General features: G+C 45.0%; 2 protein-coding genes across 4 annotated transcripts; one reads left to right on the forward strand and one right to left on the reverse strand.

Moving 5' to 3' along the window:
* Positions 1-2,403: 2,403 nt before the first annotated feature.
* Positions 2,404-10,816, reverse strand: p3h3 (prolyl 3-hydroxylase 3). Its single transcript, XM_062539472.1, has 16 exons — positions 10,443-10,816; positions 9,946-10,130; positions 9,636-9,794; positions 8,726-8,918; positions 8,450-8,581; positions 8,220-8,362; positions 8,039-8,128; positions 7,898-7,950; positions 7,625-7,698; positions 7,402-7,529; positions 7,186-7,281; positions 6,691-6,841; positions 6,155-6,272; positions 5,845-5,920; positions 3,139-3,279; positions 2,404-2,905 (listed from the first exon to the last, which is right to left on the reverse strand). The coding sequence occupies exons 1-16, from the start codon at positions 10,741-10,743 to the stop codon at positions 2,747-2,749; spliced, it is 2,199 nt and encodes a 732-aa protein (XP_062395456.1). The 5' UTR covers positions 10,744-10,816; the 3' UTR covers positions 2,404-2,746.
* Positions 10,817-11,824: 1,008 nt separating this feature from the next.
* usp5 (ubiquitin specific peptidase 5 (isopeptidase T)) lies at positions 11,825-22,291 on the forward strand. 3 transcript variants are annotated; one of them, XM_062539474.1, is made up of 21 exons: positions 11,825-12,153; positions 12,597-12,725; positions 12,867-12,933; positions 13,041-13,168; positions 13,297-13,442; positions 13,652-13,836; positions 14,048-14,142; positions 15,018-15,211; positions 16,084-16,155; positions 17,155-17,245; positions 17,348-17,473; positions 18,175-18,328; positions 18,609-18,783; positions 19,178-19,266; positions 19,506-19,691; positions 20,037-20,180; positions 20,597-20,739; positions 20,912-21,062; positions 21,164-21,248; positions 21,346-21,456; positions 21,956-22,291. In XM_062539474.1, exons 1-20 carry the CDS (start codon positions 12,046-12,048, stop codon positions 21,437-21,439), a joined length of 2,562 nt encoding a protein of 853 aa, XP_062395458.1. In that variant the 5' UTR covers positions 11,825-12,045; the 3' UTR covers positions 21,440-21,456; positions 21,956-22,291. The 3 variants fall into 3 exon arrangements, with proteins under 3 accessions (XP_062395458.1, XP_062395457.1, XP_062395459.1); XM_062539473.1 differs by having other exon boundaries at positions 11,826-12,153; positions 21,953-22,291; XM_062539475.1 differs by having other exon boundaries at positions 11,828-12,153; positions 19,506-19,634; positions 21,953-22,291.
* Positions 22,292-22,338: the final 47 nt, after the last annotated feature.

Genomic DNA, 22,338 nt, shown 5'->3' on the forward strand with positions numbered 1-22,338 from the left:
ATGGACAGAGAAGAAAACTCTCTAAATGGGGTACAGAATCAGGTCATGGGGTCAAATGACACCAAAGCAGGTGTAAAACAAAGGGATGACAGAAAAGAGGATGAGCCGAGAGAGGGATAAACCAAACACACAGTGTCCAGAGCAAAGCCTCTCTGCAAACACTGCGATTTGGGAGCTGAGTGGACACACTGATATACACACCTTCATAAGAGCTGCTAGCAACAGCGGGCCATGGTGCTAGGCAAGCAACAAGCTAACCCCCCCACCCCCTCCCCCCAACACACAGACGTCTGCCATCAGGTGTCTTATGGTGAAACATAATAGAGCCACCACTGCCGTCACGGACCAGAAGGCCCCATTTCCACAACACAGGACTCTGAAGTGCACTTCAGATTTGGTGAGGGACGTCACAGAGATAAAGAAGTGGAAACTACGGGGTGTGCGCTCGCGCGCACGCGTATGTGTGTGCGTGTGTGTGTGGTCTTCAGGGTCAAAAAGCTGGATTTGAGAACATTTCTATGTATGGTGCAGCTCAGCAGGCATTACAGTCAGAAGGCCCAGTGTTTTGTAAACGCCAGAGTGTTCTAATATTAGCACAGAGAGACTGGGACAGTGAGGGGCCCAGACAAGGTGACACGATGAGTGACTTTCCCTTAAATACCTGGAGCCCGTGATGGTAATGGGTAATCCACAAATGCTCCCTCATCTCACGTAGTCACTCACTCACTAAAATGTCAAAACCCGGCTGATGCAGACCAAATAATGTGTAAAAACACAGAGAAAATTCCGATAGGAAGTGAGAGAAAACATTTATTGGGCAGGTAAGGGACATGATGAGCCAACTCATCAGAACGTCAGAGAAAACACTAAAAGAAAATGCATAGAATATGATATGTGAATGCCTTTGGAAATTAATTCAACAACAACCAGGAGCTGAACATTGGCACCCTCCTCACAGGATTTAGGAGGGGGGGGGGGGGGGGGTATAGAGCGACACAATGGGCACAGATAGATGAGGATTATAATCTGTTAAAGAGGCTGAGAATGGGGTTTCGCTTTCACATGACTGCACAATGAGAGGAGTTGCTTAAGGCTGTGCTGCTGCTGCTGCTGTTGTTGTTGCTGCTTTAGGATGCAATCCCCCAAGATAAGCCCCCTGTAGGCTGCTCAGGCGTCATGGAGTCTATGAAGTCTTTACATTCATTAGGAACTGGATAACATAGTCTCTTATACAGTCAATAAAGGGAGTATTATCCAGATATTATGCACCAAGGGCAACCTGTCAGGGTTCATGGTTGGCTTACATTTCCAAATTGAAACCAAGTGAACACAGGCCAAAATTGCATTACATAGTATTTGTGAAGCTGGGGCCAGGTCTAATGCACTCTCATGGCAGCCACATCCATATAAGCATCTCTCAGGTCTTCAGAGGACATTCTGTCTTGTTGAACATGGTGGCGTGGTGCTGTAGGTCGCGATTTACATAACTATCTGATGTCATGAGGCGCTGGGTCGAAATGGACAGCGAGAGGCAAGTCTCTTCTGCCAGAGAGCAGGTGGGCCTCGGGCTAACGTCTGAGAACGTGCTGGTTCTCAGCTAGTCTGAGTTCCTCTATGAAGGCAGGATTGCAATGATAGGGCACCAGAGGGGAAGAAGGGGTAAATACTTGATCTTCCATTAGGGTCACTCAGCCATCAGGGTACAGATTATGGCGCAGAAGCTCTTAAATGATCGGTGCAGGCTACGAACGGCACTTAACTCTGTATTGACGCTCAGCACACACTCCTTTAATGGGAAAGACATCGCGTTGAGACGTGGATGGGCTGGGGGGGTTGGTGTGTATGTGTGGGGTGGGGGGAGGGGGGGGGGGTGTGGCAGGCCGTGAATGATTAAATGATTTCTTGTGGATTATTATTCCATATTCTAAATGGAGGATTTTTTAAGCTTCATAAACAAATGCTCTCGTTTATGAGGGATTAGCTGTAATCTCGCTCTCCGTCCCTTTTCTCTGCTCAGCACCCAGCCCTGCGGCCTGCTCACCCTCTCCCTCTCACTCCCTCTCACTCCGTCTCCCTCGCCATCTCCATCAGTGTTAATGTACTGCAGAGCTGAGCCTATCAGACCGCCCCCACCCACCCCGCCTCCCGCCCCCTCTCGTTCCCGGGGTTTGTTAATGGGCAGGGCTGTATTAACCCTTTACCTCCCCTCCACCTCTAATCCTGCTGATGTGAAGATGAAAACGGGCCGCACTTCTAATCGGTTAATGGAGAGATTGTCACCCATCACACCCCTCCCCGCCACAACAACCCTGCACCCCCACCCCACCCCACCCCACCCCCACTGTCCCTCTGCCTGCTTAAATATCACTGCTCACGCACCCAAGATGAGGCTTACACTCTTCCACCACTTGTTTTACTTTATTCCAAAAAATGAAATATAATCCTGAATCTCTGCTGAGGGACCCACAACAGTACAAAGTATAACGATATGACTGGCATCAAAGCACGCATGCATGCACACAGTCACACATACACACACACACACACACACACACACACACACATACACATACACACACCAACAGCCACCAGGCACAGTTTGGCAGAAAAAGTCCTCCTAGTCTGATTGTGTCTGCTGGGACAATAGAGATGAGGGGGGAGAGGGGAGGGGGCTGCGGCTCAGACAGAAGATGAAGCGGAGGGGGCCAACAGAAGTGGACGGTACTGGCTCTTCCACCTGTCACTCTCATAGTTCATCCCGCCTTATCTCCCTTTTGGGCTCTTTGCTCCTCCCCCGCTGGCTTCTCCCCGTGCGGGCCGCAGGCTGGGCGCCCTCCCCGTCCTTCTCCTCCTTCAGTACGCTCTGGCCATCCGCTGACCACAGGGCCTCGGCCTCCTCCCGGTCCTGAGCAGCAGTGAGGGTGGGGAGTGTTAAGGTGGACACAGACATGTCTCTATTTATCTTGGCTTGGGTTGCCAAGAGTGACACAAGCTGATCAAATATACTACATCATTCTCCTTCATTCTCCATTTCCTCCTCACTACTCAAATGCTCTCTCTTTTCTTCAAATGGACACAGACTCTAAGGCTGTAACGTAGTTCAGGGCCAATACCCAAAGCAAGCCTCCACATACTCACCATGTCTCTGTGCTTTGTCTCTTTGGTGAACCAGACGGGCAATGCACATCGCCGACCAGAGGTGACTGCTGTAACACCGTGAGGATTGACCGGTCCAGAGGAGAATCCAATCAGCCGGCCGCATTTTGGCTGCACTCTAGCCTAGATGAGAAAAAAAAATGCATGACTCCTGTTTTTCTGCCAAGTGCCAAGAGGGCAAGAAGCTCTCTAAATGGGTTGTTAGTTAACTCAAGGGAAATGTAACCAATCACCATGTCAGGTGTATACAGTAGCCCATTAAAGTGGTTGGTTGGCAGAGGAGTGCAGATTGGCGTGATACCCACTCAACTCCACCCTACACACTGAACTGTGTCTGATTGTGTTGGGAGGGGACTTTTGTGTTGTTTTGGTCTTGATGGCCTTTAGGTACACTGTCGTTGAACTCTTACGACGAGCCTCCTGCAATGCCACCATCACCGCTGAGGTTCGCAGTGTGTGTTGAGCATCTATCGGAAGCCTTATTTACATTGTGTCTCTGGTAAAAGTTTTACTTTTTATTGTTCATTTGTTTGTCTTGTGTGCCTTGGTGTCTCGAGTACACTGGTGATTACGCTGCTCCATCCGGCATATTCTGTCTTGTGTGTGGAGCGCTTTGTGTTGCTCTCCGTGCTATATAAATAAAATACTTACTTATTTATTTAACTACTTACTTGCTGTCAAGAGGTTACATGCTTTTGCTTCATACAGGAACATTACATTAACATTATAATTAAAAGTAAACTCATATAGGCCTAGGTTTAATTAAAAACATACCAATATTTGTAATAGATTTAAATAAATAAAATTATTAACAGAATAAAAACAAGCATAATCCAAATTCCAAAAAAGTTGAGATGCTTTGTTAAAGAAATTTGGAAAAAATGAACAAATCACAGAAAACGTTGGACAGGGGCAGCTTTAGGAGGAGATCAGTTGCTGAGTTTTGTTTAGAATGAATTGTGGTCCCATTTCTGCCTGATATAGGATTTTAGCTGCTCAAACAGTCTGGAGACTTCTTGATCAATGTTTTTCATTCCATGATGCACATTTGACAGGTCTGTATATATCTGTGTGTAATAGTCTCTCTCCGCTTTGGACCATAGGAGTCCACAATTTCCAAAAATAATTGCACATTTTTATTGGTCTAACTACAGCATCCTTTTCCACTTTACATCAGTCCATTTTAAATGAGCTTAGGCTCAGATAAGATGGTTATGGTTATGGTTATGGTTATGGTTATTTAGCAGACGCCTTTGTCCAAAGCGACATACAAATAAATAACAATACAATTAAATAACAGTGAACAATTACAAAAAGGGAGAATAGCAATATTATCAATAAAACAATCAATTAAGCACTAACCTAATGAGAAATAAAACAATGAAATGAGAATAGCAATCAAATAAGTCACTCAGTTAATTAAATAATAACAATAACTATAGCATGGTAAGGCTAAATTTAAGGACAATAGCAGAATAAATGTCAAATTCTAACAATGGACAAATTATAACAAAACAATACTAATATACAAACCATAACACATAACAAACGCTCAAAAGACTAAGTGCATATTAAACAAATATGCCTTAAGACCCCTCTTGAAAGATCCAAAACTGTTGCTGGAACGGAGAGCACTGGGCAACTCATTCCACCAACACGGAACCACTGAAGAATAGGATCTACAGTTTGACCTAGCATGAATGGCTTGTCGACATAACAGACGCTCCTCAGAAGATCGCAATGGGCGGTTGGGAATGTACATCTTGATCAAAGAACTGAAGTAGCTAGGAGCAGATCCAGTCAGTGTCCTATAGGCCAGAGTGAGAGATTTAAATTTAATTCTGGCTACTATAGGGAGCCAGTGGAGAGTAACTAGGAGAGGGGTTACATGTGTCCTCTTTGGCTGATTGAAGACCAGTCGTGCTGCAGCATTCTGAATCAACTGTAGTGGTCTTAATACGCAAGCAGGTAGGCCAGCTAACAGATGATAGTATTTATGTATCATGTCTAAATAAAATGTATTCTTTGCATGGTACAGTTTACACTAGCATTTGTGAATGGAGCATTAAACTGCCTCATAGGCAATGGCTATCAGAAGTGTTCCTGAGCCCATACAATGATCTCCTTTAGAGAAAAAGGTCTGGTTTTAATACAGCGCCATCTGAGGTCCAAAAGACCACGGCCATCCAATATTTTTTTCAGCGCTGTCCCTTGTTTTAAATGTTTCTCTGGATTCTCTGAATATTTTAATGATATTATGTATGCAGAGGATGAAATGCAATCATTGTATTTGCAATTTAATTAAAGAGACATTATTTTTTATATTGTTCCATCTTTTGCCCATACAGGTTTACACAGAGTGATGAATACCTCCATATTACTTCTGAGAGACTCTGCCTCTCTAGGATGCTCTTTTTTATCCTCACTTATGGTTCCAGTTCACCTAATTAATTGTGAAATACTTCTTTTTGTTGTCTTTATCATTACACAACTTTTCCATCCTATTGTTGCCCCCGCTCCAACTTTTTTGAGACAGTTGATATGTTGTCTTTGAACTATTCTAAATGAAAAATAGTTTTGACACGATTTGTAAATGATAGCATTCTTTTTATTCACATAGCCCAATGTTTTTGGAATTCGGGTTACCAATAATAATTCACATGAACTTATCTATGAGTGCATACTTACTGTGACTGTTTTAGCATCCTTTTTTGTGAAAAAGAACTCCCCACCTTCAAAGTCTTCATTTAAATAAAGTATCCCACTAAATACAAAAGGAGATTCCAAAAGATTTCATGATGGAGATAATTGGTTACATACATTTTGCCATTTCTTCCATGAGGAATCACACTTGGTGTTTGGTAGTTTGGTAAATGCATAAGTACACTCATTGATGCATTGCTTCAATATTGGCATACTAACATGTAAATGTATGCTGATGAAGTGTGTGTGTGTGTGTGTGTGTGTGTGTGTGTGCGTGTGTATAGTCGGACCATACCTCATGTCTCTGTGGGTGAATGCAGGTTCCTCCCTCCAGCACTGTTTGGTCTCTGGCTCCAGTATGCAGTTGTCCACGTGGACTGGGTGAGAGAGGTCCAGCCTGCCTTCCTGATGCCCTGCGTGTGGGAGAAAGAGGATCCACTCAATCACTCTTCCATTACACCACAATAATACAACAGTGAGTGAAAGTCATTTCAATTTAATGGGGAATGACAACAAAGACAATACAACGGGTTGATATGTAACAGAGTGACAGTCAGTCAATAATCTTTGTTTTCCAGAGCTTCTGTAAAAACCATAGGTTCTGACTATTTGACTTCTGAAATCCACCAAATCTGGCATGCTTGCTTTGAAAACTGGCAAATGCATTAATGACCTAAAGGCCTATTAAAGATGTTTGGAATCTCATTCTTTTTTGATAACTGGGATTAAAAATATCTTTTCAGCAAGAGAAAGACATAAAGCCGCACATGAAGACGACCTTATCAACTGAGGCCTCAACACGACTCCAAAATAAGTGTGGCTATTCTGTACCCGGCACAGGGCTGCGGCAGACGAGATGGCTGAAGGAGAAGAAGAGGCCGGAGGGACTCCTGAAGTAGGAGTGCAGGAGCACCCGCGCCCGCTCCCCGATCTCATGCAGCAGCTTCACATCCGAATGGTTGAGCATCCCATCCTGAGCCAGCTGAGGAGAGAGAGAGAGAGAGAGAGAAGCTTCCATTAAGATAGAAGATAAGATTACATTCTTTTCTGTGTAATGCAACAATGTTGATAGTAACGGATACACCAAGAAGGTGGCTACTTTCAGTGCAAAAAGCAAACAAAAATACAGTGATTGAAGTACCACAGCAACATGACTACTACATACAGCACAATCAGTACAATATGTGTGATCCAGTTCATACTGAAGAGAAACGTTCACCACATTTGGAAAGATTCTCATTTTTCTCATATGCATCACATTTTTACTGGATGAAGAGAGTACCACATAATCCAACTGAACAACCACCCCTCTTATCTCCTCCTGACCTTGAGTGCTCTGAGGATGGTGAGACCCTCAAATCTTTCATGAGGTGTGTAAGGTGACCGTCTACCTCTCGGGCTGTCTGCTGCTGATGTAGCAGACTGTCAAAAAAAGGGCAGAAATTGATATGTCAGTCCCCACGATGAGAAGAGATACCACCGCCTCCATATATTTAGCTTTGTTGATTGATCGTGTCCTTTAGAGAAGAAAAGAACACTTACAGAGGCAAGCTGGAGTATGGCTTTGCATTCTTTCTCCGATAAGACACCATCTAGGACGACGCGGTTTGTTCCATTCAAGGCTTGGTCATCCATAGTGATTGTCACTCCAACCTGTGGCACTGGGCCCCCTGGGTAAGGAAGAGAGGGACGCACTGAATGAGAATGAGGGACCAGACAGACAACAGCAGAGATAGGACACCAGCGGCGTCCAGGGCTGCAGTACCTGCGTAGAAGCCGCTGTCATCCATCTCTTCCTCTTCCTCATTGGGCGCCCCACTCGCTCTCTCCCGCTCGGCCCTGGCACGACAGCAAGACAAATAGCTCAGCGTCCCTAAAGTACACCGAGCCTTCAGCCAAACTTACACAGTACATAAAGCTATCACTTTTACACCCACACACACTCGCTCTTTCTCTGTCTCAAAACACACACACACACACACACACACACACACACACACTCTCACACACACACACACACACACACACACACACACACCTCCATGTCTCTCTCAGTGATTCTGGCACAATATCTTCTGGGGTCCACAGATCCTGAAGTACAAAAAAGACAGTGGTTGTAGTTTATATGGAAACCAACTGACCAAGTATTTTGAATAATAAAGAGGGGATTCAATCTTACTGGGTCTGTGAAGTTAAAGTTTAGATTTTCGACTCCAAAGTACAGCAACTTCTTCTCCTGCAGAGACCTTTTCAGATATCTGGAGATTTCCTTTGAGGAGGCAAAACAAACAAATTGTTCAACTGATACAACTAAGAAAAAGATAGAATAAATACTCAATATGTTTAGCAGAGCAGTTCACCTGTGAAGGCTCTATGGCTGCTGCATCAACATCGCCCCCTAGTGTGTCTGAATAGAGTTGCAGGTTGTTGAGTGAATCTGTATCAAATGGGTAGAAGAGCAGCAGAGAGCGTAGAGTCTGTATCGCCCCCTTCAGGTCACCAGCTGGTAAAACATCAACAGGAGAGTTAAAAAGCAGGGGAAACAGAAGACCAGTGATTGTGTACACAAAGGCTGTTTTAACCTCCTGACCTTTGAACTGGGCTATGTGTAAATGCTCCAGCTGGGTGGGCAGGAAGTCCTCCTGAGCAGATATCCTTCCAGGTCGCGTTGCCACAAGAGTCACACAAGACTGTTGACAAGCCAGTAATGAGAGAGCGAGTGCTAAAAAGCAACAGAGACAAAAGATTCACTTTGGCTGTTCATATTGCTAAACTCTGTCATGACTAAAGTCATAACACTGTTGGATGTATTAATTTGTTCCTTTCTTTTTTTGGTTTATTTATCTTTCTTTCTTTCTTCACCCACCGGCTGCCTTTTCGTGCACCCCGCCGGTCCTCTCTGGCGCGTCGCTCTCGGGGAGAGTCTTGGAGGCCATGACGCACTGTGCCCGGCAATCATCTGTCTGTTGCAGCGTCACGTTCACACAATCCCTCCACTGCTCCACCGCCCTCTGCCAGTCCAATGAGCTCTCTGCCGCAATGGCCGAGTCGTACACCTCCTGGGGGGAAATGAGGTGCGAGTTCAGACAGCGCGTTGTAATGAAGCATCAATAAGCAATCTTCTGGTCTCTGCATCTCAACTCACAGGAGATCATTTAAAAATGACATTCAACAAAATGGCTCCTTAAGGCTGAAATAACTGTGTGTGTGTGTGTGTGTGTGTGTGTGTGTGTGTGTGTGTGTGTGTGTGTGTGTGTCTGTCTGTCTGTCTGTCTGTCTGTCTGTCTGTCTGTCTGTCTGTCTGTCTGTCTGTCTGTCTCTCTCTCTCTCTCTCTGTGTCTGCGTCTGTGTCTGTGTCTCTGCGTGTGTGTGGAGTGTATAAACAGGCAGTGGAGCATAACTAAAACAGACTGAATCATAGAGATAAGATAAATGATCTCCAGGTAAAGGCTGTAAAACTCTTTCTGTAGTGTAATACTTTTCTGTCTATGGAGATATCTATGTTTCATTGAGACAGTTAGCATTCAGCCATCAAATCGAGGGGAAAGAAGGTTTTTCTTATGAAATAACTAGGCTACATCCAGCAATAACAGATCTGTGCGCTCTCTGTGCATCTAAATGTGAATAAGCCTTCTGTAAACTGATAAAGCCTGATTTGTTTTAATCACACAGCTTTGACTTGTATGTTTGTGATAAATCTGAAATTAGTACCCAAATCTCCAGTCTACATTATCTCTACTCTGTTATCATAATGGTGTCCATTTCTGTCTACTCACCCAGTGCCTCTCCAGCTCTCTCTCTCTGTCCACAAATGCATCATCAGACATCTCGTCCATGCGCCTGTACTTCTCAATGTTGTTTCGCATCTCCAGGTGACTGGGATTGGCCACAAAGAAGGTGTGTGCAGCAGCTGCGGCCTTCTGCATTTTGCCCAGCTGAGGATGAGGTGATGCATGAGGAACACACAGGCAGCATTACTTGATTTGGTCAGGTGACCCATCCCCCATTGTATTTCGCAGGCCTGTGTTAATTATGGGTTAGTTACCGGTTACTACTGACATTTTCGAACCAGTTAGCTATACATACCTTAAAATAGGTGAGCTGGAGGTAGTTGTATGCATTGCGTGTTCCAAATTCATAGTCGATGTCGGCAGATACGGGGCGCTGACCGGCCGGGGTGACCACTCTCCCCAGACAGAATTTGGCACACTCGGCTCGGTGCTGAATCCAGTCCAGAGCAAAGAGGTCCCATAAGCTCCCCGTCTCCGTCCCTGTCACATTTTTTTAAAAGGCAGATTGACAAATTCAGATGAGCATCACTCACTCACAACTCACCGACATAGACCATAAGAAAATTAGAATAGGCCTAATTAACCTGGACTCATAGAGTCCAATACGCCGATCACTCATTGAAAAGGTTTTCTTCGTTTTGAGCCATGAAACAGTGGCGTCATGTCTTCAAGTTTGTAGAACTTTCCAAGCATCTAAGCATCCAAGCACGCACGTACGCACGCATAGTCTAGCCTACACAAGAAAACCACGCACACACACGTTGGCTATAAAAGCAAATAAGAATACACTACCCAGATAGGATAATCTGTCATCCCCTGCAGACAAACATTCGTCGTGACATTTTCGACGTGTCCGAAGAAGAGCTTGACGAATAGATACAGACTTCTCGATGTGTTCTGCAGCTTTATCCCAGTCTTCAAAGAAATACGCCCGCACTCCCACATAATACACTTGGTCGTAGGATGGTAACAGGCCACTAGCAAGCCCAGAGGAAATTCCGCTGCCTGCAGCAGATGAAAGAAACCCCAAAGAGAATAAAACACCGATGATCAGCGCCACGTCTACACGAAGGGGTTTTGAGCGCAGCGCCATGGCACTGAATAGAAGTTGGGAGACAGAGTTGGAGTGTGGATAAGTAGGGACAAGAAAGTGTAGACGTGCCCAATCGGGCTCTAGCCTAGAGGAGAGGAGGGAGAGCGAAGAATACGAGAAGAAAGTTGGGAGGGGAATTTTAAAGGAGGAGTGGCGAAATGCAGATCACTAACATGCCTGCAGCATAGCCATACCTGCAAATTCGATTCGGCTTCGAGTTTTCTCATTAATGTAGTTTTCTTTGTGCTTTTAACATGTCATAATCTGATATAAGACAGCCTTACTTTCAGCAGCACTACTAAAACACATAGCCTAATGACAGTAGCATAGTCCTTGATAATATAGCCTACCTTCAGATGTTTTTTTTTTTTTTTATCAAATAGGCCTAGAGTTTTTTTTTTTTTTTACATTAGTAACTCAGCATGTAGGCTAGCCTACAATATCCATGGCTCAAAAATACACTCAAGAGAAATCCATACAAGGCACCAGGTACATTCGGGACAAAACAAAAATAAAAACACACTTGGATAAATCATATTCTGTTACTCTGATCCAGAGTTGCATAGCATTCTTAGATTTGATAATTTTCAGGGATTTTGTATATGAAACAACATGATTTTGACAGCCTCTAAAAGTGGGCTTCACTTTTAAGTAGCCTATCTACATTTAGCCTATGTATGAAAGATTAACATAGGATGAGAATTACATTGACCATTTTGTCAAGTAGGCTATGTCTGTGCAAAGATGTATGAGAAATCATCTATCACTTCCAATCCGCCTGGTGGCAGTAGATCATACAATTGATGTAGGCCTAAACCAACATTTACGCTTTCTCATGGTCGGAACTCTAGACTGTCGGACAGCATCGTAATCTCTAGTATACTGGGGATGTGAAATTTCTCACGCTTAATTTTTTAGAAATTCAAACGACACATAGAAGAAAAATCCAGTCTGGATACACTGTACATGCTCTGTTATAGTGTCGTTTGTGACATTATGCCAGTAATGTACTTTACTGCGCCCCAATTGTTTTTTAAGCTGTAGCTACTCGATACATTACGGCTATACACCACGACCCTCGAGCGTGTGGTGCGAGGCTGTTGAGCGTCCGGCCTAGCTTGCATCGGCTGAAAGCACTGGACCCATTGGGAGGTATTGATAGCACTTCACAGGGAAGGGGCGAGTAGAGAAAGGGGGAGAGGTAGCAACACCGGCCTTTATTCTGACTCGGAAAGGTGAAATCTGGGGCCAAAACAAAGACGATTGAACTTGAAACGGAAAGGCGGATTCAGCTTGCAAGAGATGGCGGAGGTTAGCGAGGTTTTGAATTCGGTTCTGTCCACAATTCGGGTTCCGAGGCCCGGGGACCGTGTCCACAAAGACGAATGCGCCTTGTCATTTGCCTCTCCGGTGAGTCTAGTCAAGTGTTTTCTGTTTCACTAAACTTTGATGGTAGATACCTACCTTCCTGTTTCGCTCTGCAGCATAGTTTGTTGTGTGTATGCTTGCCGTATTTCTGTCTCCGTCGGTTTTTATTCTTTTCATTCAAATTAGCTAGCTAGTTAGCAAGCAGGCTAACATTAGCTAGCTCAATGTTTGTAGCTAGCCTGCTAGCCTACGTTTGGTTTACATTCTATTTTAGTTGCTCTGTCTCTTGTGTATTAATTATTAGCAGGCATTTAAACCGAGCTATTCATTTCACATTGTGGTAGAGTGAACCAGCTACGGTTACGTAAAGTTTCGTCTGAAGTAATCTCATCCTAGTGTTTACAAGTTGAAGTGTAAATTGCAGCATCATTTCGCTAGCCAACGTTAACGCACGTCTTCTGTCTTGATGCTATCTCCCCTCTTAGGAAAGTGAAGGTGGACTATACGTCTGTATGAATAGCTTTTTGGGATTCGGCAGCCAGTATGTGGACCGACATCACAAAAGGACTGGGCAGAGAGCTTACCTTCATATTACTCGGATCCGCAAAACACAGGTAGGACCAAAGGGACGCTCCTGACAGGCTCCTAGGTAACAGCCTGTCTTCACATACATGTGCTGGCTGATACCGGCGGTTTGACAACCATGCATTCTTATGTAGCGTGCATATTTTTAACAAGCATTTATTACATTTCAGAAGGAAGATGAGAACAATTCTGGCTCAGGTGACCCTCCTAAGAAGAAGCCCACCAGATTGGCCATAGGTAATTGCACACTATCTGTGGCCCGTCTCACCAGCAGAGTGATGATGTCAGTTGTTATGGTGTTTCATCACTGTTCTTTTCTCCTATCATCTCTTTCCATCTTGTAGGTATAGAGGGGGGCTTTGACGTGGAACAGGACCAGTACGAGGAGGAGGTGAAGGTGGTCTTGTTCCCGGATAGACAGGAAGTAACCTCAGACGATCTGACATCCATGCCTGATGTTGTGAGAGAGCGGGTGAGGCATCCTATCGGTATACTGAGAGGTTATTTCTGAGTCAGTCGGTTGTGCTGTACTAATGACTTGACTTGACTTGATTTGATTTGTTTAGTTACTAATTGGGTTTATTGTGTGTGTGAATGCAGGTGTCTCTGTCCATGGCTGGGGTGATGGCAGCAGACTCGGTGTCCCATGCCCTGCAGGTGCAGCAGTGGGATGGGGAGCTGCGGCAGGAGTCCCGGCATGCCGCTGAGCTCAAGCAGCTTGACAACGGTCTCAAGATCCCACCAAGGTCTGATGGCAACGCACATTCTCTCTGGTTCATATATTTGGCCACGTTCTGTTCACCTATCAGTGATTGGGTGTTGAATGGTGTCACTGTCGCTTTCATGCCCCTTCATTTGTCCTCTGGTCTTTGTCTCCCTCTTTTATTTTATGCTTTGTCTCCTCTTTCTTTCTCTTTCCCTTGTCTGGCTGTCACTGTTGCTTTCTCTCTCTCAGTGGGTGGAAGTGTGAGGTTTGTGACCTGCAGGAGAATATCTGGATGAATCTGACAGATGGGAAAATCATGTGTGGGAGGAGGTATTTTGATGGCTCTGGGGGCAACAACCACGCCCTCCAGCACTTCCAGCAGACAGGCTACCCCCTAGCAGTCAAACTGGGCACAATCACTCCAGATGGGGCAGGTATGTGTACACTTTCAGCTAAGAGCGGTGAGTTTTGTTACCTTTCTATCATGAGCGCTTAATATCCTTTTAGAGTCCAAAATATGCATTCAAATAGGCATCTCCGGTTTAACTATATTTTTAGATATGCATACCCCAGACTACAATAAAGTGACAAATTGCTTTACAAGCTAGTGACCCCTTGGTGACCACTGTGTAATGTCTATTGCAGATGTGTACTCATATGATGAGGATGACATGGTTTTGGACGCCAAACTCCCAGAGCACTTGGCTCACTTTGGCATCGACATGATGACCATGGAAAAGGTGGGGAATACACAATGATGACTAGAGACATTTGATGCTCTATAGTGTTTTTCAACCTTTTTTGAGCCGCGGTACATTTTTTACATTCTCCGGCACACCACCAACCAAAAACATAACAAAATTATACACTGTAGCCCAATGCAGCAAAAATAATGACAATTTAGTCTCTACATTTGTTTACAGTTCAGTTCAGAGTCTGCATTTTCCCTTTTAAAGTATGCCTATCCATTGCTGTTTTATGTATTTTCACCCATAGATATTAGAAAGCTAGATACAGGATTATCTGTCGTTCTATTAAGTGGCATAGGCTACGTGAATGCAGGTCATATTGCTGGGGGCAAACACAGTACTTTCTATGGGCAACACTTCCCTACAATCAGAGACACCGCCGTTTCACGTACGCATCGCTTAACTACGCCATTATTGCACTACCTACTGCCACTCAACTGACATAAGAGTATTTATTTACTTAATAAGTCACTATGTTGCAGGCACAGACACTCTACAATGGCATAGCCTACTATGTACAACAACTAAATAATACATGTTTTTGGACTGATTAAGTGAAATTGGACAATTTCCCATGGCACACCTGATCTCTCACGGCACACTGGTTGAAAAACACTGCTCTTCTAGCACCTCCCCATATTTTCATATGTGTTAACCATCATGGTCACTTAGCAAATGCTATGCAAAATGACTTGTATCATAATATCAATAAACAGTAGCAGTGCACTTACTGCACTACAATTGTAAGGGCACTATGTATAGTAGAAGCCATGTCTTTTACATATTTCAATATTTAAAAAGGTTCTCTCTGGCTTCACACCTGCTCTTGTCCCTTCTCTCATCCACTCTCCCCTCGTTGTCCTCAGACGGAGCGGACGATGACCGAGCTGGAGATAGCGGTGAACCAGCGCGTTGGGGAGTGGGAGGTGATCCAGGAGTCGGGCGCCACGCTGCGGCCTCTCTGGGGACCCGGGCTCACTGGGATGAAGAACTTGGGGAACAGCTGCTACCTCAACTCTGTCATGCAAGTGCTCTTCACCGTGCCGGACTTCCAGACCAAGTGAGTCTCCGCGCCTGCTCTGTTGTGTTTGTGTGGCTGCCTGGCTGTGTTGTCTTGTTTGTGTGGCTGGCTGTGTTTGGGGTTTGTGCATGTGACTACACTCTCACTCAAACTCAAACTACACTAAAACTCAAACGTTTAATAATTGCTTAGATTTTTTCCTGAATTTCTTCAAATTTCAAAGTTTAAATGCAATGAACATTTTTCTATATGTAAAGTGAAAACCCTATACTTTTAAGGCTGATAAATCTCTCTCGTTTAAATTGCTCATTGCTGTTTTCTTGCCATTACCACTAAAATATGCAACTTTCAGCAGTGTAATATTGTCTGTTTATTAAGTACTGCTTCAGAGGGTATGATAGCGTAGTGTGTTGCAACTCTACTTTAGGAGAGGCAGAGGAGTTTTAAGTAATGAACAGAAGCTTTGTTTGATTCAACCTGCAAGGTCCTTTATATAACGTTTATATAATATTATATTATGGTTTAACCTATGTGTTGTATTCTGAAACCTTTTTTTTATGATAACTTTAGAATTAAAGTTTAGTGTTTGTCACCATTCCATGTCATTTGTTGCATTCAAGAATTCCACAATGATACTCGAGGTTTCCAAAACATGTTTGCAAGGAGCCCTTTAACAAAAAAAAAAACTAGTCTTCATCCAAGAATCATTTGTACTTGCCTGGCATTTGCACTGAGGTGTTGTTCAAATGAAATGAACATTTGTCTATATATTTGCAGTAGGATTAAAGCAGTTAGTTGCTTACATGCCCACGCAGTGTTCTACAGTTTCCATCATGTTGTCACAGTCCAAGTTGAGCATGAAGTGAACTCTTGAAACCTGTTCTTGTCTGACCTTCTCTCTGTCTGCCCAGGTACGTCTCCGGCATCGACAAGATTCTTGATGAGGCGCCAAGTGACCCCACCCAGGACTTCAAAACCCAAGTGTGAGTAACTCTCTCTCTCTCGCTGTAACCGAAGATCGCTATACTTGATACGCAGAGAGTCTGGTTGCGGTCATCCAACAAGGAAGGACAAAAAATAAAGAGCCAATACACAGGAATGAGGAGCAACCTGTAGCTATGCATGAAAATCCCTTTGTTTGTGTGTCAGTGATAGCCCAGTAGGTGCAGTTGTGGGAAACTTTTGCACACATCCTGAACAATGTTCAGACAGTGTAGCAGCCCTCTCACCTATTAGTACTCGTGCACCCAGACCACTTTTTTTCACTTTGTGCTCCAAAGCAGCCGAGACTGCACAGCAGTGTGAGCGCCTTGATGCTGCACTGTGCTTTCTCCCCAGTAGATGTCATCAGTGCGTTGTTGTTATTGATGTTGTTGTTGATGTTGGTGTTGTCATCTCACCTGAGAGCTACGGAAGAGGCTCATTGGAATGTGTTGAGGATAGCAAGCCGTGGGAGGCTGCAGCCCCGTCTCACTTAAAGTGGCGCCTGAGAACATGCTGTCTGCTCTCTCTTGGGCACGTACTTCATTACCCAGGCACAAGCCCTGTGTTAGTAGACCACACGCACACACACACACACACACACACACACACACACTCTCACTTACAGGGATCTCCATTACAGCAGGTGGTGGTTCCTGCTGTCAGCATGACTGTGTCTCAGGCATTTAAAGAAGCTTTCTGTTGAATAGATAATGATTCTCGTGCTTTGGTAGTGATGCCTTTCAAGATGTATTACCCACTCTTTTTTTATCTTGGGATAAGTAACAAAAATAAGTAACATTTATGAAGTCTGGCACAATGTTTTTTTTAAACATTTGAGTACATCCATCTTGCCTTCTGAGAAGGGAATCTGAGAAGACCTGAGCAGCCTGAATTCTGCAAAAGCTGTATTCATTACAAATGGCTTTGGTGGTACACCTTGGTTTTTTGAGTGGGGAACAAGTTGAAACTGACTGTTGAAATGTGTCCTGTCTCCATAGAGCCAAACTGGGTTATGGTCTCCTCTCTGGAGAACACTCTAAACCCGCCCCAGACCCCAGCGAGGACTCCAGCACTTCTTCAGAGCCCCGGGTAAGTGTGCTCTCAGCATCGTGGAGACGGTGTAGCGTAGAGGATGTGACCCATCATGTTGACTGCTCTAGCTTCATCACTCGACAATTCTGTGGTTTCCAGGGCGACCAGGTCGGTATAGCAGCGCGGATGTTCAAAGCACTTGTAGGGAGGGGCCACCCAGAGTTCTCCACCAACAGACAACAGGATGCTCAGGAGTTCCTGCTGTACTTCATAAACATGGTCGAGGTGAGGAGGACTACCGGGACTACTTCTTTTAAAAGGATTACTGACCACAGCGGACGCTGTTGAGGACCTGTCTACATCTGATGCTTCCTCCTTTTTTTCAGAGCTGTAGTTGGGCCATCTTACATGTCATGTGCCTTTCGCCATTTTCTTGAAGACTATTATAGAGGTGTACTTGACAAGATTGGTTAATGTCATGAAAAACATTACTCAAACAAACCTTGGTTGTACTTGTACTAGAAATTGCAACATGGCATTTATGTGCTATATTTATGCTTTGAAAAGAATACTAGTACAAATGTAATTTCTGTCTTGCCATGACAGCCTTTTGTTGTATTTGTCACCTCCTAATAACAAGCTTGTTTTCTAGAGGAAACATAATATGCTCCCTCTGTCATCAACAAGGTGTTTTGATTCCCAGAATGCATTTTCCAATCAGTGGGGGAGTTTGCAGTCATTTCAAATGGCTTATTGCAGATATTCCAATCATGCTCACATTCATTTCAAAAACAAGGCTGCCTGCTCTAAATTGGAAGGAGTAATAGATCTTCGGCGGTCTCACTTGAAAACTACAATAGCTATAGCACAACACAACAAGTGTCTGATGGATGATTAGGTAATGCTCATGATGTCTTCACTTTAGGATGATCAAATCATTACTTTTCATGAATGCTTTCATCTTGTGTCTCCTGTTGTTTATCCAGAGGAATTGTCGTTCAGGCATGAATCCTTCCGAGGCCTTCCGCTTCCTGGTAGAGGAGAGGATCGTGTGTCAGCAGTCTCAGAAAGCCAAATACACACAGAGGGTAGACTACATCGTTCAGTTGCCCGTGCCCATGGACCAGGCCACCAACACAGGTGAGAGCCCATGGGATTTGTAGTCCAGCAGATGCTCAAATTCAACATTCAAATGTAATCACAATACAGTGCACTACTTTACATGCACTGTAATAAAACATCACAGTTACTTTTCAGGTTTGAGGTTGTATTAGGCTCAATCCTTGGGATTTGTCGTTTGGCTCCCATATCTCCTCTCTACTGTTGTTTATATATCTATGACCGTTGTCCTGCCTGCTTTTTGTCCTCCCTGGTATCTCCACTTGTCATGTCTTACTCTTTCCTTCCGTCCATCCCTCAGAGGAGCTCCAGGAGGCCGAGCGACTGCGCGAGGAGGCCGAGTCCTCGGGAGCACCTCCCCCTCCAGTGCTGCGGGCCTGCATCCCCTTCTCTGCCTGCCTGGCCGCCTGGAGCGAACCAGAGACCCTCACCGACTTCTGGAGCTCCGCTGTGCAGGCCAAGACCACAGCCACCAAGTGAGCACTCCGCCTCTCACCCATGTCCAACACATGCCCTCTACAGATCTGTGGAATGCAGCCCCCCTAGTTACCATACCTGCCCATGAATAAAGCATTTTTCCTTAGAGTTCATGCAGCAGGTTACAAGGGATGGTCATTAATGGAAGCACCAGGGAATGTAGTTTGTACTCGCACACTGTGCAAAAATATCACCCCAGAGTGTGAGCATGCAGTTGTGAGCATACAGTTGACCAACAAGAATGTCTAGGTGTTTTAAAATGCAGTAAGCAGTGTTACCACAGGGACTCTCTTCATTTGGTCTTGTTTATCTGGAATAATCGGCATGCAGAGGGGCTTGTTTTTTTTTTTGTTGTTTTTTTTTATTCTGATATATTCTCACTCTCCTTCCCAGGACCACCCGATTTGCATCGTATCCAGACCACCTTGTCATTCAGATCAAGAAGTTCACTTTTGGTCTGGACTGGGTTCCTAAGAAACTTGGTAAATACTTGCTTCTCACTGACCAGTATTTATATTCATGCACAGAGACTGAATTTGGCACATGTTATGCACAGTAGTTATACTTCCTGAGGTAGCACGTGATGTATTTCTGGCATGGGTAGACATTATGGAACAATTTGGTCCTTTTGATGTTTTTGCATTCAGCTAAATGACTTTGTTTGAGAGTAGCATGTGTAAGCGCTGCCATAGTTCCTAATAGACGTGCATCAATGTTCCAGACGTGAGCATCGATGTTCCCGACACGCTGGATCTGAGCGCGCTCCGTGGGACCGGCCAGCAGCCAGGGGAGGAGCTTCTGCCAGAGGTGGCCCCACCCCCTCTCATGACCCCTGATGTGGAGGTCAAAGGTATCCTGGGTTCCCACGGCAACGAGGAGGACGACTCTCTCTACTCCCCACTGCTGTGTCAGTCTGTCTGTCTTTTTTTCTCCACTTTCGTCACGCTCCAGCCATCTCTGCTTTTGTCCTCCGTCCACCTTTCGTTTTTCCGACTTTCTTTCTTGGTGTCCTTATCCGTGTTTCCTTTGTTTATGTTTTGTGTTTTAGAAGATGTAGCTTAAATTTTCAGGAGTGTATTTTACTTCGTGGTCTGGTTCTGTTGTTTCAAATTTAAGTTTAAGTGGAGTTTGCATCCATTCCACAAGACGTACTGTGACACATTTTAACGTAGAGCAGCAGCTCTGCTCCGCTGCCCTGTCATTAACCCTCGCTCTCCCTGTCCATGTGCGCGTGGGTCTGCCGCGGCCTCAGCCCCTGTGCTGGACGACTCCACCGTGTCGCAGCTGTGTGAGATGGGCTTCCCTCTGGAGGCCTGCAGGAAGGCCGTCTACTACACCGGCAACACCGGCGCCGACGCCGCCATGAACTGGGTCATGGGCCACATGGACGACCCAGGTAGGACACGCAGGGATGCTCAATGTTGAGTAGGGCCGCAGCTAGCAATAGTCCATTCTTCTCTTGATTCATGGGATACGGTAGTTATTTTGTTGCCCAAGATTTTGTTAAAGTTTGATAATCAGCTAATTTTGAGGCATATTTCTTAAATAATAACCCAAAGTGATTAACAGATTCCCAAATAGTTGCCAATTGATTTAATTGTTTACAACAAATTGACTAAATCAATTTATTGTTGCAGCCCTAGTTGCAGATGTGTTTAGTGGTCACCAGTCCTATAGTCTTCTGTAAGCAGCAGTTTCAAGCATGTGCAAGCTTGCTTTTCTCCACAAAGTCCACTTGCTAGCTGTTTATAGTTGATGAGAATCCATTTATTTTTATTGCTGTGCTCATCATTGTGTTCTGATTGGCTACAGATTTCTCCGCCCCCCTGGTGTTGCCAGGATGCAGCTCCGCCCCCGGCACCACACCCACGGAAAGCGTGTCAGAGGAGCATCTGGCAACCATCGTCTCTATGGGATTCAGCCGTGAGCAGGCAACAAAAGCACTTAGGGCCACGGTACGCAATCACTGAGCACATCATCAAAACTACTGCTCAGTTTCATTCTTTTTGCCAACTTTGTCAGTTTCATCATGGAGTCAGGAGTCATTGTAGTAAATATTTCTTTGTTTAAGCACAGTTTCGTTCTCGTTTTTGTTCTAATCTGTTCATCTATCCATCTATCCACCAGAGTAATGTTTTGGAGAGAGCAGTGGATTGGATCTTCTCCCACCTGGATGACCTGGAGTCCATGGAGGTGTCCGAGGGCGGACGCTCCGCAGGGGACAGTGAGGGCAGCAGGGAGCCGCCCCCAGGCCCCCGTGTGCGGGACGGACCAGGAAGTGAGTGATACAGGAAGGAGCGGCGCCTGGAAGTGTCATTGTTGATTCTATGGGTTTTTTTTCTAACCTGCTCATCCCCCTCTCCCCTTCCTTCTCTCCAGAGTATGAGCTGTTTGCCTTCATCAGCCACATGGGCACAAGCACAATGTGTGGCCATTACGTCTGCCACATCAAGAAGGACCAACAGTGAGTTCCCCTCCCTCCCTGTTCCTCGTGAGCTGATGGCCAAGATGTCCACTCTGCATCTATTCTAACTCTCTCTGTGTTTGTGTGTTTTCCTCAGATGGGTTATTTTCAATGATCAGAAAGTGTGTGCCTCAGAGAAGCCACCCAAGGACCTGGGCTACTTGTACTTCTACAGGAGAGTGGCCGAGTAGAAGCCACAGGACAGCGGGTGGGCACACACACACACGCACACATACACACACACACACACACGCACACATACACACACACACACACGCACACATACACACACACACACACGCACACACATACACACACACACGCACACGCGCACATACACACACACGCGCACACGCGCACACGCGCACACACACACACACACACACACACACACATATACACACACACACACACACACACACTTCTGCATTACTGAGAAGGAACCCAAGATGCACTCAGACCAGCTTCTTTAACTGCAGCACTGATCTCGTGAAGGTTTGATAAACTGCTCTCTCTCACACACGTATCCTCAAGTGGGCGGGGTCTCGGAGAGATGGGTGGGTTGTGTCCGCGTCACATGGACTTGCAGGAGGAGTATTGAGGGGGTCGAGGGGGGTGATTGCATTCATTCATTCTCTCAAAGTTTACATTCACCAAACGTCTGTCCACTCTAATGCCCCGCCCCCTTATTTCTCCCCACGCAGCAGCACTCCCTCTCCTCCTCCCCTGATTGGATAGTGGCTAATGTGATGTCATCGCTTCTGTAGCCAAGCACCACCTTTTTGCTCTTCCCTACCTGTTCCTAAACGAGTTTCCAATGAACTGTTTGACATGAGAGGAAAACAAAATCAATAAAAATGCAAAAAAGTGAAATGTTATATATGGAAAAATATGGAGAAAAAAAAAATAATAAAAATAAAACCAAACCAAAACCAAACTGGTTGTCCTTTCAGTTGTGGTGAGGGGTGTTTTTTTTATTTGAAAACAAATTCCTTGTGTTCTTTATGCTCTGAAAAATAAAATTGTCTTTTTGTCTCTTCTGACCATCTGTGGTGTTATTGCTTTTAGAGTAATCTTCTTGTGTGCGTTT

The sequence above is a fragment of the Sardina pilchardus genome, chromosome 6 (genome assembly GCF_963854185.1).
Source record: "Sardina pilchardus chromosome 6, fSarPil1.1, whole genome shotgun sequence".
NCBI lineage: Eukaryota > Metazoa > Chordata > Actinopteri > Clupeiformes > Clupeidae > Sardina > Sardina pilchardus.

Coding starts and splice junctions, on each gene's coding strand:
- p3h3 (XM_062539472.1), bottom strand. CDS start 10,743: ATGGCGCTGCGCTCAAAACCCCTTCGTGTAGACGTGGCGCTGATCATC. Junction 8,129..8,219: donor CAGCCATAGAGCCTTCACAG/GTGAACTGCTCT, acceptor GCCTCCTCAAAG/GAAATCTCCAGATATCTGAA. Junction 7,699..7,897: donor TCACTGAGAGAGACATGGAG/GTGTGTGTGTGT, acceptor CTGTCGTGCCAG/GGCCGAGCGGGAGAGAGCGA.
- usp5 (XM_062539474.1), top strand. CDS start 12,046: ATGGCGGAGGTTAGCGAGGTTTTGAATTCGGTTCTGTCCACAATTCGG. Junction 13,837..14,047: donor AATCACTCCAGATGGGGCAG/GTATGTGTACAC, acceptor TGTCTATTGCAG/ATGTGTACTCATATGATGAG. Junction 17,474..18,174: donor ACTTCATAAACATGGTCGAG/GTGAGGAGGACT, acceptor TTGTTTATCCAG/AGGAATTGTCGTTCAGGCAT.